The 17485-nt window shown below is 44.3% G+C and overlaps 1 protein-coding gene across 3 annotated transcripts in view; it reads left to right on the plus strand.

Annotated features, from left to right (window-relative positions):
- The first annotated feature begins 11533 nt into the window (after positions 1–11533).
- Positions 11534–17485, plus strand: part of CDC42 (cell division cycle 42) — a 13920-nt gene continuing 7968 nt past the window's right edge. For all 3 annotated transcript variants that reach the window (XM_009645069.2, XM_035900580.1, XM_009645070.2), the window contains exons 1-2: positions 11534–11709; positions 16347–16419. In XM_009645069.2, the coding sequence (XP_009643364.1) occupies positions 11605–11709; positions 16347–16419 (178 nt within the window). In that variant the 5' untranslated portion in view covers positions 11534–11604. The remainder of the gene's footprint in view (positions 11710–16346; positions 16420–17485) is intronic.

Raw genomic sequence — 17485 nt, forward strand, 5'->3', positions numbered from 1 at the left:
TTTCTTACTTTCCTGTAATGCGTACGAAAGGCCGATGCAGCATGAAGCTGACCACTAAGCCTGATGTAAAAGTTCCTTCTGGTTAAAATGCAGCTGTAGTACTGAAATAAATTTCCAAGTCTTAGGAGCATAGACAGCCGGACATCTTAATTAAAATCTCTTCAGCGGCTATCTGGTACCCTACGAGCTTCAAAGTTAATACAGCATATGGATGTAGCTGGGTTCCAAGCCTGCTGCTGGCTCCTGAGAACCAGTACAATAAATGAATACGCATTGTTGCCGTTGAGGTGTGTGTAATCAGTTTTACGCTAATGCGAGTGCTCACAGCTTTTTAAAATCTATGGGCTGGTGTATTTGAGCCCTCTCTTTCCTCTGCCTGCCTTCTGTGGTCAGCCGAGCTTTGACGCTGTCATTAGGCTTCATCGTATGAATTTCAGTGATCTTCTACATTTATAGCCTGTAAGGAGGAATTGTCAGGGGATGTAGTTATCCTTGCTGTTGAGGAAAGAACAACACCTTTCACCTTTTCTTTCTTCTTTTTTTTTGTTTTTTTTTTTTTCTAAAGAAGATGGTGTAGTCAAATTAAATGAAAGTGAAATTGGTTTCTGGAACTCCAGGTAGCAAGAAGCTCTCTTTAACTACTTAACGTATTGTAGACTTCTGCCTTGGCTCCTCTCACCCATCCTGCTAAATGCAGGTGACACCCCCCCCCATTTTCAGTATTTAATATATGACAAAGAGAACAGTGTATTGGCTAGATATGCTTTTATGCTGAAGTTTTAAAGAAATTCAAAGTCTGTTGACACTTCTGCAGCCTGTCATCATTTAACAAGGTGGCTTCCTTTGAGCTCTGGCTAGTTTAGCTTACGCCATCCTAGCGAAGGGTGTCTGTCAGAAAGGGCTACCCTGAGCAATGGCAGGTAAGGCCCTTTCACCAGAGCATCTCCCAGGGCTAAAGCCTGGCACCAGGGTGCCCCTCCCTGCGTATCCATATCCATATGTAGTGGTTGGCTGCCTCTTGCAGCCCTTGCTGCATCTTTATGGTGGTATGCAGGTAAATGCCTGAGAGAAGTGACAAAAATGGCATTAAGGCAAGATATTCCCAGCTTCTGGTGGCAGATCATTTGGATTGTTGTTGGGTGGAGGAACTGGGTTTGTTTATCCAGTCCTGGGGGCACAGTAAACTGAAAATGGGGAATATGAGAAGCAGAGTTTCCGTGTTATTGTCATGATCTTTGTCATCTTCCCTTAGAGTTTCAGACAGTGACTTCTGTTTTTAAAGAGTTTTAAAACTCCACAGTACTATTTGGCCTGTATTCTCATCAGTAAAGCAGTTGTGCTTTTCTTGATGTATTGACTGTTCTAAACAAGTAGCACTTTTTATAAAGAGAAAACAGTTTTGTGAAAGCTTTTAAAACCGGTTGTTCTATTTTAAGCTCTTGTGCTGTTAAGACGCCCCATTGCTTTTGAATGTTAAGGCGTAACTCCTAGCATGAGAGTTGTTCCATGTGCCGTTCTCCTTCCTTGTGAAACACCAAACCCAAACTTTTTTGGATGAAGTGACACAGTGGCTTCCTTTGAGCCTTTCTGTCTGGAGGTGGTGTGCAGGTACTGTCCTCATCTCTGCTAAGGCTTCTGTGGTCAGATTGCGTGGTATCAGTGCGTGTTCTCTAAGCATAGACCAAACTATGGCACAGGGTGAAGGTTTTTACCAAGCTAATATGGTGTTAGAGCAAACCTTAAGCTGTGGTGGGGTGAGACTAGTTGAGGCCCCGGGGCAAGGCTGCTGGCTACGATGGGAAGAGGATTGCTGTCACGCCTGCTGCCAGGCGCGCAGTGACAGCGAAGGCTGCCAGGATTGTCTTGGTTTGTAACAAGCTGTTTTGAATTGCTCGGCTCTTCTCAAGTTGAAAGATGCTGTGCTGTGTTTTTGGCCAATGATGAGTGTTCTGTTTTGGGGAGGAAAAAAAGAAAATGACAAAAATGCTCCTGCAGCTTTGGATGCAAGGAAGGATGGCATTTGCCACTTCATCAACTGGTGTAGCTGTTTGTGTTGGGCCAGCTGTGGCTGGTAAACAGCCGAATGCAAAAGGGCTTGTTGTGGGAAGGCTGTGTACTGGGCTTGGATTTGACAGCAGGCATGTTCTGGTTGTGGTTCACCTCCCTGTGTTTGAGCAGTTAGCTCCAGTGTAGTTATCTTTTTTAATTTTTTTTTTTTTTTTTTTTTTTAAAAAAAAAGGCGTTGGGTCGAGGTGTGTTTTTTTTTTAAATTTTTTTTTTTTTTTTTTTTTAGTGCTTGTGAAGTGTTGCTGAGCTAAAGGCTTAGTTCCTCTTGGAAGGATCCTCTTCTTCCATGTCCTGGAGTGGGGGGCTATTACTTCTTGAGTGTCTTCTGCATTTACCTACTGCTGAGAAGCTGCCTGTTGCCCAACAGGCTCTTGGTCCTGCTGCCCGGGCTGCAGCACTGCGGGGTGGCTTGGCTTCTGCTGTGCCAGGGAGGGGTGGTTCTGGCTGCTCTGGTTCCTTCCTCTGGCTGGGTGAGTGCAGGGCAACCTCTCCTGCTTCAGTCCTGGTCTTGGCGAGCCTTGCAGCTACTTTGTTGGTTTTAATAGAAACACCAAGGTAGCTCAGTGGCTGGGAAAAGTCTCTTTGGGAGTGTTTTCTATCGAAGATTCATCTCTTTAGTCCTCAGACAGTACATTGCTACTCGGCCTGGGCTATGCCCCCTGAACACACTCCTTCCTCAAGGCACCCTCCGGGAGGTGTGCATGGAGCAGCCGCAAGGGTCCCATTTTCAGAGTGTAAACGGAGCGAGGAGTGATCTGTTGCAGCTGATGTGCATGCAGGGTGCTTCCCGTTATGCAAAAATGTGCCTCAAAATAGAGGAACTTCTACCAGCGTCTGGTTTACCGCTGGTATATGTACTTAGCCATGGGTGTGAGGAGAGGAACATCGAGGCTAGTGGGCGCCATGATTTGGCAGTATGTGCAGACAGGAGTATAGGTAGAGCTCGTGTATTTAAATATTAACAGTATGAAACTAAGCTAATCAAGGTAAGTTTTTTAATGTGGTATTAAAATATTGAACAGGATTTTGTTACATGGTAGAGTAAAATGGCTTCCTGTACAGTATGAAAGTGAAGAGTAATAATGCAAGATTAAAATGCCTTTGACAGAAAAGGACTTAATGTAAGCCCACATACTTCCTCGTGTTTAATCTGGGGCAGGTTTTCCCAGCTGGTTTTGACAGTGTAACTTTTACCAGAGCCATAATGGAGAAATTGACACTTCAGCTTTTTTTTCCCCTGTTGTGTTTGTGATAAAGTTAAGGGAGTTGTTTTGAGCCGGGAAGTGGGACAGCCGGGCAATGCCAGTGCTACAGCGGGTGGAGGCATGGCTGTACCACGGTGCAACTGGTCTGGCGGCAAAGAGCCCACTGAGTCATCTCTGTCTGACCAGGCTGCACGGGCAGCTTTCTTGCTTTGAATTTAGGACTAAAATGGGATGACATGGCTTTCCCCTTCTTTTTTTGAAGTTACAGAACTTGAAACATGTTGGTAGTTTAGGTTCAGGCTTTTAAAATTCCCCCACCCCTCTGTCTTGACTTCCTGTTGTGTGTGTGTATGTGTGTCTCTGCTTTACCAGGTTGTTGTGAGGAGCCTTTTGCGAAGATGTGCAAAGTAGCTGTCAATTCTTACATAATTAGAAAAAGAAAGTTGTGTTAAGCGTAGAAAATATCAATTGATCTCAGAGGGTTGTATTTGAGAAGAGATCTCTTACTTCTTCCTTGGTAGATTGTAGTAACTTGTCCAGAAATGGGTGCTTCAAAACCACAGAGGTGTTGGGACACAGGAGCAAGGATGCTCCAAGATCACAGGTGCATACTTTTTTGAGCAGGGATTCCCCTAATCATAGCGAATTTTGTGGTTTTCAAGAACATCAGCCTGAGAGCTCAGTTAGGTCTGTCATGGTGCTAGTTCAGTTATGTCGGTGATGCCGCATCTTTGTACAGTTCGCTGTTGTGGGCCTGTCTAAATGTTTCCCATTCTTGCATCCAACACCAGGTTGAGACTGTGGGTGTGGGCAGGCGTGCGAGACGGAGCCCACTGGTGTGGTCTGCTGCTGTGAGGCTCTTCAGCTTCAGATTGGGACACCCAGCTGCTCATCTGGGTCTTTACCCGAGTTCTTGTGTTTGTCTTGAGACCGACTTGCAGCTCAACTGGGCTTTTTTGGCCCTATGTGTCATAATTAAGACACCTTCCATATAAACCAACTAGCAATGCTGGTTTCTGGAGATAGTTCTCCTTTGTGGAGTGCAAATTCTGAGATAGGATTTAAAGGATTGTTTGACTTGTTAGTGGCAGTTAAAAAAAATGCAAACCAACACTTGAAAGAGGGATCTCTTTCAAGATCCTGAACTGATGTGATACAAGATTGTTTCTTCAGTCTGTGCCTTCTGGTTTTTTGCAGGGTTTGCCTTGGACTTCATGATTTGCCTTGTTCTAAGGGAGTGCAACTCCTGTGCTGGTTTGTAGCTTGACAGCCTTTCTAAACTCTCTAAGAAATTAAATACCCAAGCCTTAAGCTCAGTTTGGAACCTTTGGGAGCAAATGCATTTCTGTGCATGTGTGTGTACCTGCAGCAGTCTGAGCTGTGGGGGAGACAGGCAGATGATCTTGGGTTTAAAGCATGATATATTCTTTTAAATTTCATTTATCACATTACTAGCATGGAAGTGGCAGATGCGTTTGGTTCTAGGGTGAGATCTCCATGAAGCAGATGATTCCTAGCAAGCTGAAAGGTGGGCTTTGGGCTGGAAGATTTGGATAACATCTGTAAATGGCTGCTGTACACCTGCAGAGGAGAATACTGCCCATGGTAATACTGCTCTTGAAGGCAGTTTTGCCTTCTGTGCCAGTTAGTCTTTCTGGAGTTCAGCTCTGAATCAGAGAGTGGCTTCTGTTGGCGTTTTGCATCAGAGGTTTGCGACAATATCAGTGTACCAAGAGGTCCGAGGTCTTTTAACTCTACACAAACTCGTGTGGTCTCTTCATTAGTGGCTTGTCATCTTTGCAGAGAACCGGTGTGTTGCATGCAGTGATCTTTGCAAGGAAGTGTTTGCTGCGCCAGGTTTGTAATACAGGCATGCAATTAGTACCTTCTCCGTATAGTGCTGATGGGGAAAACCTGGTTGGTGGGATCATAGTAGCTGATTCTCTCTCTTTGGTGCCCCTGATCTGGGAGACTTTTCACTTTGGAAAGCAGAAGTGTTAGTTTGTAGTAGGTGGCAGAGGGCAAGGACCTTGAAATGGTAGGGCAAGGGTGCCTTGAAGCGGATGTGATTAATCTAGGAACAAATTATCAAATGCAAACAAATACTTTATTTAGAAATATGTTTCATAAGATATGAAATGAAAGCAGTGTACAAGGGTAAACGTGGTTAACAGACGTAATGAGTAAAATCCCATGAACGTTGCTCCTTTCCTTGTGGACTGCTGAAGTGCTTTGACCTTGCAGGAGTTTGGTGAAGAACCTCTTTGCTCTCATATTACATTATTTGGGGGGAGAAAAAAAAAATGGCCTTATTCTTAGTTTTCAGAAATGGCTCTGTTTTCCTGCAATGTGGAGCAGGCTCTCAGATAGGATCTGGAAGCTGTGATGGACTGGTTAAGTCTCAATTTGGGAGTGTGTGCTAAAGAGTATCACGAAATGGTTCTTGGTCACCAGCTGGCAGCTGCTTGCAGCGAGCTGCCTTTAGCTGGTACCTGGGATGAAATGGCAGCAGTTTCAGTCCCGCCCGAAAGAGGAAGTCGTGGTGCTGCCTCGGCTCGACAGGAAACAGTGCAGGATGTGTAGACAGATTTGACAGCTTGGTTTCCTTTGGCTAGGAGAATGTACGTGTTTTAACCTGAAACTAGACTTCAGCAGCTTAAAAATAAAAGGAATCCTAGCAAGCTTGAAGGCTTGTGGTTTCTGCATCAAGTTGCTTGTATGGCAAGAGCGAAGGCAAGCTCATTCAGATTCTTACCTCTTGGTTTAGGAGGGAACACTGATTGTGTACAAAGACCCACAGAACTTCACTTAATTCTTTACAGTCAGTAGTTCCTATTGCTTCTAGGATGCATCACAGCTTCTCCGTTTCTAGAATGCATTGCAGCTTCTCTGCATTACTGGCAGTTTTTAAAACTAAGGAGCTCCCATAGTACCACCTCATTTTGTGTGCTTGCCATTAAACTGGGAAAGTTAGGCTTGCGTGAGAGGGGTTGTTGCTGTCGGTGTCAGGGTGTGTTTGGGACACTGTTTCTTGCAGCTTGTGCTTAGTAAATGGGAACGTGCTGTAGGTTCCATGGATTTCCTCAGCCTTTTGTGATCTGTTGGTGTCTTCTGGTGTCTGTAGAGGCCTGTGGGGAGAAAGTGCAAAGGAATATTCGGAATTTTGCACTGGGAAGGATTGCCTACAACATCCTATGAGGAAAGGCTGGGGGAGCTGGGCTTGTTCAGCCTGGAGAAGAGAAGGCTGAGAGGGGATCTCATCAACACTTACAAATATCTAAGGGTGGGTGTCACGAGGACGGAGCCAGACTCTTCCCAGTGGTGCCCAGCGCCAGGACAAGGGGCAATGGGCACAAACTGAAGCAGAAGAGGTTCCAGCTGAACATGAGGAAGAACTCTTGACTTTGAGGGTGACCGAGCCCTGGCCCAGGCTGCCCAGGGGGGCTGTGGAGTCTCCTCTGGAGATATTCAACCCCCGCCTGGACGATGTCCTGTGCAGCCTGCTCTGGGTGATCCTGCTTGAGCAGGGGGGTGGGACTGAGTAATCCCCGGAGGGCCCTGCTAACCCCTGCCAGTCTGGGGTTCTGGGATTCTGTGATCCCAGTGGAGACTTTGGTTAACTGTTCATTGCAACATTGCTTGGTAACCACTTTTTGGGATTAATTCTAAATAAAAGTGTAACTGAGTGTTAAAGTAAAATTCTGTTAAATGGGCCTATCCTGTCTGGAATTGGACCATCTGATGAATGTGACAAAGTTTACAAGTCTTTGTAATCCACAATTCCCAGGAGGCTAGATCCTGATTTTCCAGGACACTGAGTTCTGTGAAATTCTGCTGGTGCAATCACATGCTGAACAGGTTAAAATCCAAAAAAACATTAGAAGCATGGGCAGTTAACGTGTACTTTATTGAAGCACTCAAGTTTTTGATTACAATAGGCAGGTTTGAAAAATTAAATCAATGCAGTGTTGTGGTTTTTTTTTTTTTTTAAGAACTCTTTAGATGTTGCTGAACAGAACTGAGCCATACCGACATACGTTACATTCCCAGCCTTTATCGGCTCTCCTCTCTGGGCTTGGCCAGATGGCTCACAATTACATGGCTCAAAATCCACTCGCTGCACTCAAACTGGGATGACTTCAGGGCTTTTCAGTCTGTTTCAATTCCCTCAGATATTTAAAATTACTTGGAGCGTTTTCTGGTCCTTCTGGGTGTTGTAGATGTAGGCGTCCTTTTATTAGGCTGCTTTGGAGGAGGAACAAACCCAAACGCTTTTAACTTCTTTGTGTCTCCCTCCCCTGGTGTTGCGTTCTGGGTATGAGTTACTCTCTAGTTGTTTTCTCATATTGCACTAGGTTACTTTTAAACCACAAGTCAATGATGTCTGCGTCTTTAAAGCTTTTCCTATGGAAGGGCAGGTCCCAGGATAGTGCATCTAAGCTCCCTAAAAATGAGCTTGTTTTCAGCTGTGTTCTGTGGACCTCTTAGAAGTGGAAAACATAAAGTAGCTCATCCAGCTAATCTAGAAAGCCTACCAATCCCAGTAAAATAACTTATTCAACACTTTCCCACTGGTAAGACTTCGGAGGTCTATGCTTAAGACTCTAAATCTGTTTAGGCTATCTTATTTTAGTATTTAAAGATAAAGTTATATATCCATTTAAAAAAAAAAAAGGGTAAGGGGATTCCTTTACCTAAAGATGTGCTTGAATGCATTTTTGTCCTTTGAAGGTGTAATCCTGAAGTGCCTAATGGGCTGGGGGAGCAATTAAACAGCAGTGTGAGAGAAGGGGTGGTCGATTTGGTACATAGAGAATTTCCAGTGGGCTGGTTCAGTGGTTCAGGTTCTGCTTTATGCTCCAGAGAGAGGCCTCAGGTTATTTGTGTTGTGTTCTGTTCCCACTGCTGGAAAGCTCCAAGGATCGGGTCCCCGGGTAGGAGAAGGTGGTGGCTGGTTTGAGTTCAGAGCCTTTGCCTCGTGCTCACACCCCGTGTGGGGTGGCACACCTCCGAATCAGTGACGTGGACCACACCAAACTGGTGGATTTAAGTGGATTTGAGGTGCGTGGTAAGAGTAAGCAGTGCTTTTCTGGGAAATACTCTGATTTTGGATGGCTGGTGTTCTCTGCCTCTGTACAAGAGTGATTATGGAGATAAAGTTGATCGTCTACTGGGAGGTCAGAACTGTTTGCAGGAGTATTGCAGCCTGCGTGCGAGGCTTGTGTGTACAGCTTGCACTTTGTCTTAGCTGGGGTCTTTGAGCTGAGGCCCTGGCAGGGCACAGCAGCTTCTTCCCCAGAGCAGGGCTTGGCTGAGGACAGGAGCGGAGGGCAGGTTTGCAGGACACCTGTGCGGTCTGATGTGCTTTTTGATACCGTGCTTTCATTTTGTTGCTTGCTTGATGCTGTCTGGAGTAATGCATTTTAAAGAGTAACACTAAACACATCTATTTTTTTTTTTTTTTTTCCAAAGGCATATATAAGCTTTTCTTGCATGAGAAGAATTTGAAGATTATATGTAACAGAATTTTAAGGTTTGTAGTTAACGATGGATTGGTGTGCTGCAATGAGCATAGGAAGTGCTTCAGAGTTTGGATTTTACCTCTACTGTTCTTTCCAGGTTTTGGAAAGGCTGTCTTGGAAGCAGATGTGTAACCTGCAAATTATGGGTAAACAACAAAATACAACTAATTGGGGCAAGGGGTAGATGGGGAGGTAGAGCAGGGAGGGGAGGAATACAGAATGGAGGAGGAGGTGTCTGCCAGGGGGAGGGCAGGGTGGAATGTGAGGTTTCTCGAAAAGGGTGGCTGCACAGGGCTGTCAAGCTGGAAGTGGATCAAGGTGGATGTGCTCATCCCCTTGTGATAGCACTTGGGGCGAGCGGGGACAGCCGGAGCAGAGATTTCCCGAGTGTGAATTCCAGTTGAAATTGGCTGAGAAACCCGGTGTGGAGCGTTGTTCTGTGCTTCATTTATTACCTCTGAAAGGAATTTGTGAAGGCTGCTACCTGTGCTGTTGCAGCGATGCAGTGCGTGTGTCTGAGTAAACCCCCAGACAAAAGGCAGATGATGGTGCCTTACTGCATGGTAAGGCTGGCAGGCTGGCCAGGCATGCTGGTAATTTAGGCTGGTTCTAGTTCGAGTGTGCTTGAACCTGTTTTGACGTGTTTTCAGTTTAAAATCTACTTAACAAATGACTCATCCCTTTTCACCTTTGTTTTGAGCGTGAAACCTTTCTTAATTTGGGACTGAGCTGCTCTGTTCCATTGCCTGCTTGCTTTTTTTCATTCTAAAATGTGACTTTTTCTCTGTGATTGCTGCCACCAGCGTGGCAAAGCAGAACTAGGTGCACACCTTAGTGGTTGAGGCAATATTGACTAATATTGCTTAGATACAAACAGTTGGGCTGAACTGAACACAGAAAATGCCTTTTGAAATGGAAACGATCGCTTTGTCCTCCTGAGTAAATGTGTATTTGCTTCAGGGCCAAATTTCAGAGCTTGTTGTAGTATTAATGAAGGGCCTGTTGCTGCGGCTTCGCTGTGCAGACTGCTGATCGCCCTGTGTGAAAACCAACAGTTTCTGTTATTTTGGCACCAAGTAGAGGACTGGTGATAACACCTGATGCCTACGCAAATCCTTTGTCTCTGTATATGTTGCAAGATGATGTATAGATAGCAGTGTTGTGAGCGCATGGTGTACCAGATGCTGGCTGATGTCCTGCTCTGAGAAAGTCTTTGCCGTTTCCTAAAATTGATTGCTTGTGGTTCTCTCCGTGGCTTGTGGGGACAGTGGCGATTAGTACTGTTTTTAGGAACTTTTGAGGATGTTTATTATGAAGGTAGCTGGCTCTGTCTAAATCTTTGAGCATCCCTGCAGCATCTGAAGAAAAGCTAGTGCTATAAGCTTTGTTTTGAGTCGCTAGCAATTAATTACCTTTCCTTACAAGTGTGGTGATGTGCGAAATCACCTTGCTAGCTGTGACCAGAGTGCTCAAACGTGGAATTGCATTGTATTTCTTCCAGATCGCTCCGAGAAGTGAAATCCCCAGGGAGTGCCAAAATGCATAGTTCAGTAAGGATCAATTCAATTTTTTTTATGCTGTTACCCAGAACTGAGAGCCATGGCAACATCCTTGCTAGGCTAAAGCATTGACACCATTCTGAGGGTAAATACGCTGCAATGCACGCCACCTCTTGTCCTCTCCCCATGCACCCTGGCAGGAGGTAACTCAGTTTGCCAGTCTTTGCCACTGTAAATAAAAGTACTTCCAACAATATGGAAAGGTTGCAGGTCAGTTGGAGCTTTGCCACTAGGCTTGCTGGGATCAGGATTTCACACCTGTATGGGAACGAATGGCCAGACGCCTGGTGGTACTTTAATTAAAGTAATGTATTAACGAAGGGCAGCTGTGTCTAGCACTGGAAGTAGCTAAACAATGTTTGAAGAAGGTATTGATGGCAGATACTGATTTAGTTTATGTGCTAAAGTCTGTGCTGGGTCAGTGCTGGAGTAGCTGGGTGCATCATGATTCTGTAATGTCTGGAGAGTAGTATGGCTCCTTGGGAACAGGGTGCCCTGCTGAGCGTCTCAGTGCTGTTAGCCACTTCAAAGTGGGGATAAAGGTAGCAACTTTAACCAAAAGATTGTAGAACTGTACTTAGGGCTTTGGGGGTTTTTTTGAAATCCTAAAAGGCAGGGGGAGGAGGAATTAATATTTACTTCTGTCTGTACCTGCTTATTTTTATCGCATAAACTAGTTTCAAAGCTCATACTGCTGTGTTTCCTGCCGAACTTTATTTCCTGAAGTGTCCTCCAGAAGGAAGATCTCCTGGGAGGCATATGTGTTACTTAGCAGCTATCAAGACCCAAGCTTACACTTTCAGTTTTCACTGCATTTGAGGCTGGATGCTCCTATGCATTACAGTCTGGAAAGGCCTTAAGACCTTTTTTCTTCAATTCTAGGTAACTAGGAAAAAAAAAAATCACACTGAATGTACCTAGTCCTTCTTCCCAGTGTAGGAAAGTGCCCATGTTTTCGGTGGTGTTTGGCATTGTCTGCAGTGGGAGGGGTCTAGCTGTAGGCAGGAGGTATTTGCCTTTATGAAAATAAGCAGCTTCCTGTCTTGTGCATGTAATGAAGAGAGTGGATCTACCAACTCATCTAGGAATGTCTCATTTTTGGATCCTGTACGTGCTGTTAGTGGTTCGGGCTCCAGTTGAAGCTCATCAATGACATGTACTGCTATCTAGTATGAGAAACTTCTAAATGTGTATTTTTTTTTTTTCTTCTTCTAGGTTCTCATTGGAGTTGATTTCTAGTAGACTTCAGCTATGCAGACGATCAAGTGTGTAGTCGTGGGTGATGGTGCTGTTGGTAAAACCTGTCTCTTAATTTCTTACACAACAAATAAATTCCCATCGGAATACGTACCAACGGTAAGTGAGAGAATGGTTCCAGTTGTTGTTTGGGTATGGTGGGGCAGGGCAGCATGAGTTTCCTTCCTGGCTACCCTTTGTGGCATGCACGCCTTAAAACTTGTTCTTAACAGACTGCTTTCCCGTTGGAGACTAACCGATAATGTCGTGGAAGAGTCAGTGTGTTTGGTACACTCTTGCTGCCTACCTTTCGCATTACTTGGTCGTGCTGGAAGGTCTTTCCTGTATCTGGTCAGTTCTGTGTGTTGATGGCCACCAGCTGGATTCGGTGAACAAGATTATTTGCAGTTGTTGGGGCTGCTAAGGATCACGCAGCAGGAACCTCTGCTCTCCAGCTTGCACTCTCTGTTCTTGCTACATCTTCATTTTTAGGGAAAGCAGCATTTTATGTTGCTAGAACAATCAGTGAGAACAGTCAACATTTTCTGATGCTCATTTGCATCTCTGGAAGATCCAGAAGTCGTGCAATGAACTGTGGAGTGTGGCTAGTTATTTTTCTCACATGCTTAGCTGAACTCATGTTTGGATCTATGGACTGCCCAGTCTCCTTCATTTGTATTTTCAAACACTTGCCGACTGTGTGTAGTCCTTGACTATTTCTAAGTAACCTTTTTGAGTCTTACAGGCTCAGATACTGAATCCCTTGGCTTAGCTAAAGATCAATTTGGGAGCAGCACGCTGACTGCCTGCAAACCACGTGTGCATTATCTTTCTCATAGAAAAATGCTGTTCTTGTTAATACTGCATATGCAAGGTCAGCAGGCTGACACTGAGGTGGTTCAATTTTTTAGTGCGGTTGCTGCAAGAGACTTTAACATCTGGATGCTCTTTTATTAGTTTTCCCTGTTACGGACCTGAAAGTGCCATCTTCTACACATACACAAATTGAAGAGTTTATCCAGATACCTTAAACAAATTTAGGTCTGGAAATGCATTGCAAAGCAGTTGAATGCAGTGAACTTCATTGCTTCTTTTTGAGGTATTGGCATTGCACACTGTCTTTTAAAGATCTTCAACATTTGAGGTTTGTTAGGAATGGGACAGACTTCCAAAGAATGAAAATGTTTGTGTTTAGCTGTAGATCTGGAACTAAAGATGAAAGGACTCCTGAACCAGAGAGTATTGAGGTTGTGCTGTAGGCTTGGAGACCCAAGTTCAGACTCTCTCATGGAGAGCCTCTCATTGTGGGCTGGTAGAGCAGAAGTTGTGTTTGAAACTGTGTTTTTGCTGTTCTCAGGTTTTTGAGTGGTGCCAGGTGTCCTGGTGTAATGCTTCCAGGGCAACCACATCCCATGCTGAACCTGTGGAAGTCTGCTTGCCTGGCTGAAGTTGTTCTTTATGGTCAAGCCAAAATGAAAGTGGTCCATGAGTTCAGGCAGTGAGCGTTTTTATATGTAACATTAGTAAAGTGACCCTTAATTAAGCTTAAAAATGTTACAGTCTTAAAAATGTGTATTTTGAAACCCTGTGGGTTTGTCTGCTGTCCTGCAGATGGTAGTACTGTCTACAGATCCCTGCTAACAAGCAATGTGGAAAAACTACTCAGAGTTACTTGCCAGTGAAGTGTGTTCAAGGTGTGCTAAGGCCCATTTGTAGTGCCTTTTAAAACTGTCCCATATTTCCAGAATAGTATTTATCTTTCAACTTCATGGCTTGTGGAACTTGCTCTGCTGGGGATATCACAGGCCTATTCCTAATTCTGTGTATGGCCTAGAGGCGTATTTCAAACTCTGGAAATGGGTAAGTAACCTCTGATATTCTGGCTAATACTTCGAGTAATAAACAAGCAAAGAAATGTAGCAGATAGCGTTGTTCCCAGAATGGAAGCAAACTGTCTGAGAGTTGACAAGTCTTAATATCCCCAGAACATTTGCGGCTGAATAAGGACCCTGGGGTAAAGTGGGCAAGACTGAAACTGCTTAACAAAAATGTTGAAACAGGAGAACCTGGAGATAAACTTCTGATTTTGAGAACTCGGTAAATACTGGTGGTAGCTCAAGGCCAGTGTACTGGCAAACACCGGGAATCCAGCTGCAGCAGCTGCTGCGAAGTCCTCTTGAGAGGAAGCTGCCGCCCTTCTTCCTTGAGCGTGTCCAGTGGTACAGGGCCCGGAGCAGTTAGTAGAAGGTAGGGGATGCTTGAGCAAATCAGTAACAGTCTGGCTTCAAACTGGGCCGCTCTGCGTGTGTAGGCACTGGAGTGGCTGTTGTAAAACGCCTGTGCCGTTGCCCTGTGTAACTGCACTTGTGCAGCAGTGTGGCCAAAACTTTGATGGAGAATGCACCAGTTCCAACTAATGGATTAGTTTCTTTCACCTGGCTCTGTGTTTTGCAGCTCTTTCTCTTTTTTTTGAGGGTATTTCTTAGTGGGGCATGGGTTTCATACTGGTATTGTACATGGTTTGTCACCTGCATGTTTTTGATGTCATTGCCATTCTCAAAAAAGGCAGCAAGGGGGACGTCTGTGGAAAGGTAGTGGCAGATCAGGTGTGAGTCCTGTAACATGAAAGCTCATGCGACCTGCTGTCATGGGGTGTCTGGCACTGGCAGGAATTGAAACTAATTGGGCTAACTGTTGTTCTTGTTTTTTAGCCTCTTTGGCACAATTGAGGATGAAATTGTCTGTGGATTATGCTATGGGACTGTAGTTTCTGTGTTTTCCTGAAGACTAGCCTTGCAACCCTGGCCTCCTTTGGGCTGAACCCCAGACCTCTTCAACAGTGGTTGTACAAAAAAAATCCCATTTTGCAGATAGGGAGCTTAAACAAACAACAGACAAACAAAACCATGAGGGAAAATGCACGCTGATCCTCCTAAAGGGCAGCTACAAGATGTATTACCAACTTGCTGTTCACTGGGCAAAAAGGAGGAGATGTCTTTGGGGGATTAAGCTGCTGACCATCTTCTGACATGTGAAAGAGCAAATGCTCTGACCTTCAATGAGGAACAGTCCATTTTCTTGTTTGTACCTAGTAGTAGACAAGGTTTCATCCTGAACTGTCCCTTGGAGTCAGACGCCTTGTGAAATGCCTTCCACCCTTCTCCAGCCTGAAGAACTTGTAGCTGGATGCTTTCTGGGGTGTTCAGAAGGCAAACTCGGTGCAATGTGTAAAGGATTAGGCTGCAGGTAATGGAGATGAGTGGTGAAATCTCTTGCAGTACTTCAAAATCTTGAAAGCTAATCCAAAATAGTATGAAAGGTGGACTTCTGCTTCTGTCTGATGTTCCTGGGGATATACAGCATGCTGTGGCCATAGTTGCTTTCTCAGATGCTGTGAATTGTGACAAGTGGAAAAAATGAATGTGGTGTCAGGTATTGCTTTAACCAGGGCAGCTGGGTGGAAAGGAGACAGATCTGAACTCTTGGAAGTTCATCTTTGAAGAGCTGTCTTGCTGGTCTTGCTTCCATTTTTAGTGGGATTTTTTCAAGGACCTAAGGTCTTACTAAAGCCCTGTTAATAGATGCGTGTGACTGCTTATTTCCCCACATCCCTCCCTCCTCACTTCCATGAAAAGCTTTTGAGATGACTGCTGGCCTCTTTAACATTGGGGTTTACTTCAGCTGCAGGAGCTGGCCAGACTTCAGTTTTTTTTGTTGAAGCAGAGCTTCCCTATTCTTATTCGCAGATCTCAGCTGTCTGTGAGTAACCTTGCAGCACAGTATGCAGGGACAGGTTGGATTTTTGTTTGGTTTTTTTGTTTCGTTTGTTTTTGGTTTTTTTTTTACAGTGGGAAGGATTTTTTTTTTTTTTTGCCAGAGGTACTTTCTGAAATACTGTCTGTTGTGGTTCTGAAGATAAAATCGTTACTGAAATTAAGGGTACTGACCTCAGGCAGTATACTCCTTAATGCTGAGTATGTGGGTGTTGAAGGAGAAGGCTTTGGATAGGTCCTCATGCTCAGTTGTTGTAAACAAGTTACTGGGGGAAGCGTTTTTGGTAGTGTTAGCCACCCCATGTAGCAGGTCTGCCCTTGAGGACAGGGCTGTTGTGCCAGATGCTGTACAGAGACAACATAACTCTGTCTTCTAGAGCTTTGTTTTGGAGATTGTCCATTTAGATTGAGAGTGAGTTTGACACAGACTGATTTTGACCAGCGATACTGCTTCCTCCAAAGATGGAGGATAAATTCCTACTGAAAGATGGATTCTGTATTGAATTCCCTAGATGTTCAGAAAGATGAACTTCAGAGGAGTCGGGTCCTGTGGGAAGAAGCCCCATCGCTCTGTGCCCTAAAGGGCAGGGCTGAAGTTCATCAGTTCTGTCTTTGTGGGGATGTGTTTACTGTGTCAGACCAAGTGCGAAGCTTGAAATTTCTGTGGCAGTGTGGGAAACCTCTGCAATTACAGGCAAGAGCTGTTGCAGGTGTTTGGTTCAGTGGCTTTTACCCTGTTATATGCAGTGGTGTACCTAGTGTGCCTGTGCTTTTAATACCTCATGGAAACAGCATCCCTATTCCAAATGGAACTGTCCTGCTAACAGCCTTAATGGGAACAGCACTGTAAGCCTAATGGCTTCTGTCATCCTGTGCAGAGGCCTCTTGTACAAATCAGAGGTGGTCTGGCAAGGTGAGTAGGACAATGGTTTGAAAGATGGCTTATTCACATCCTCTTAAACGTGTTTTCTCTTTTCTTACCAGGTTTTTGATAACTATGCTGTCACAGTGATGATTGGAGGAGAGCCTTACACCTTAGGCCTCTTTGATACTGCAGGTGAGAAATCAAGTGCTTGTCTTATTGTAACTGCCCAAGATTTAGTTGAGGTGATGTTGAACATGAAGACATACAGTTGGTTCTTTTTTTTATGAAACAGAAAAATCTCTCTTGATTCTTCTTTCCTGACCTTTGGGGAGTTGCTAAATTGAGTTCATTTGTTTTTAAGTAAACAAAACCCCCACAAAATATCAAACCACAAAAACGTTCCACTTTTAGAGCTGTTTTACTTTGTGACACCAGATGGCAAGTTTCAGACTTTCACCTTTAATCTAGGTGATACCAGAAGGATGAGAGGTTTCTATCATTTTAAACAAAATTGAAGGAGAAAATTGTGTTGAATAAACTATGTGGATTGTATGTGGGTTTTGTCTTATTTTTTGACCCAATGTCAAGACAGAGTGACTAATGTCTCTGCATTCTTAACATGGATGAAGCCAGGATGTTTTGTGGAGTTTCAGAAACCCTCTCACTGTGTGCTTTTTTCCCAAATTAAAAATAAATCTGCAGGCTTCTTTGTTTAGAGTTATTAGACTATATATCAGTTTCTGTCTGTAGAAATTTGCAATGACTAAACAGTTACACACATTGCTTTGTACACAGGAAAATTTAGCAAGAAAGGGTAGAAATCAATTCAACTGCTAGTTTCCCAGTCCCCAACCCATAATACCACCGAAGTGGTATGGCAGTATCTGGTGTTGGAAACTCCCTCATGAGAGTCTTTCCAGAGAGCTTAGTTGATAAGCTGTTACCTAAAATTGTCTTGAGTAGAACTTAATCTGTTTCCAGTGGTATTCTTACAGATGCATCATTAGTGTCCTATTTGATTAATGAAATGATCTTATGCCTCCAGTTAAACCCTGTAACTTCAATTAGCTCTTTACATTCCCCTCTGAAATGTGATTTGTATGTTGGTTATTGCAAATTCCCTAGTTCATGGGTAAGGAGTTGAGTAGAGAAGAGAGGCTCCTTCTGGACACACATTGTGTAGGCTGCTGAAGGGACCAGTGCTTTGAATGCTATGGCATTCTGGTACCTGCATGGCTAAAAGCTGTGTCAGGAACTT

The sequence above is a fragment of the Egretta garzetta genome, unplaced genomic scaffold (assembly GCF_000687185.1).
Source record: "Egretta garzetta isolate BGI_Z169 unplaced genomic scaffold, ASM68718v1 scaffold108, whole genome shotgun sequence".
Lineage (NCBI taxonomy): Eukaryota > Metazoa > Chordata > Aves > Pelecaniformes > Ardeidae > Egretta > Egretta garzetta.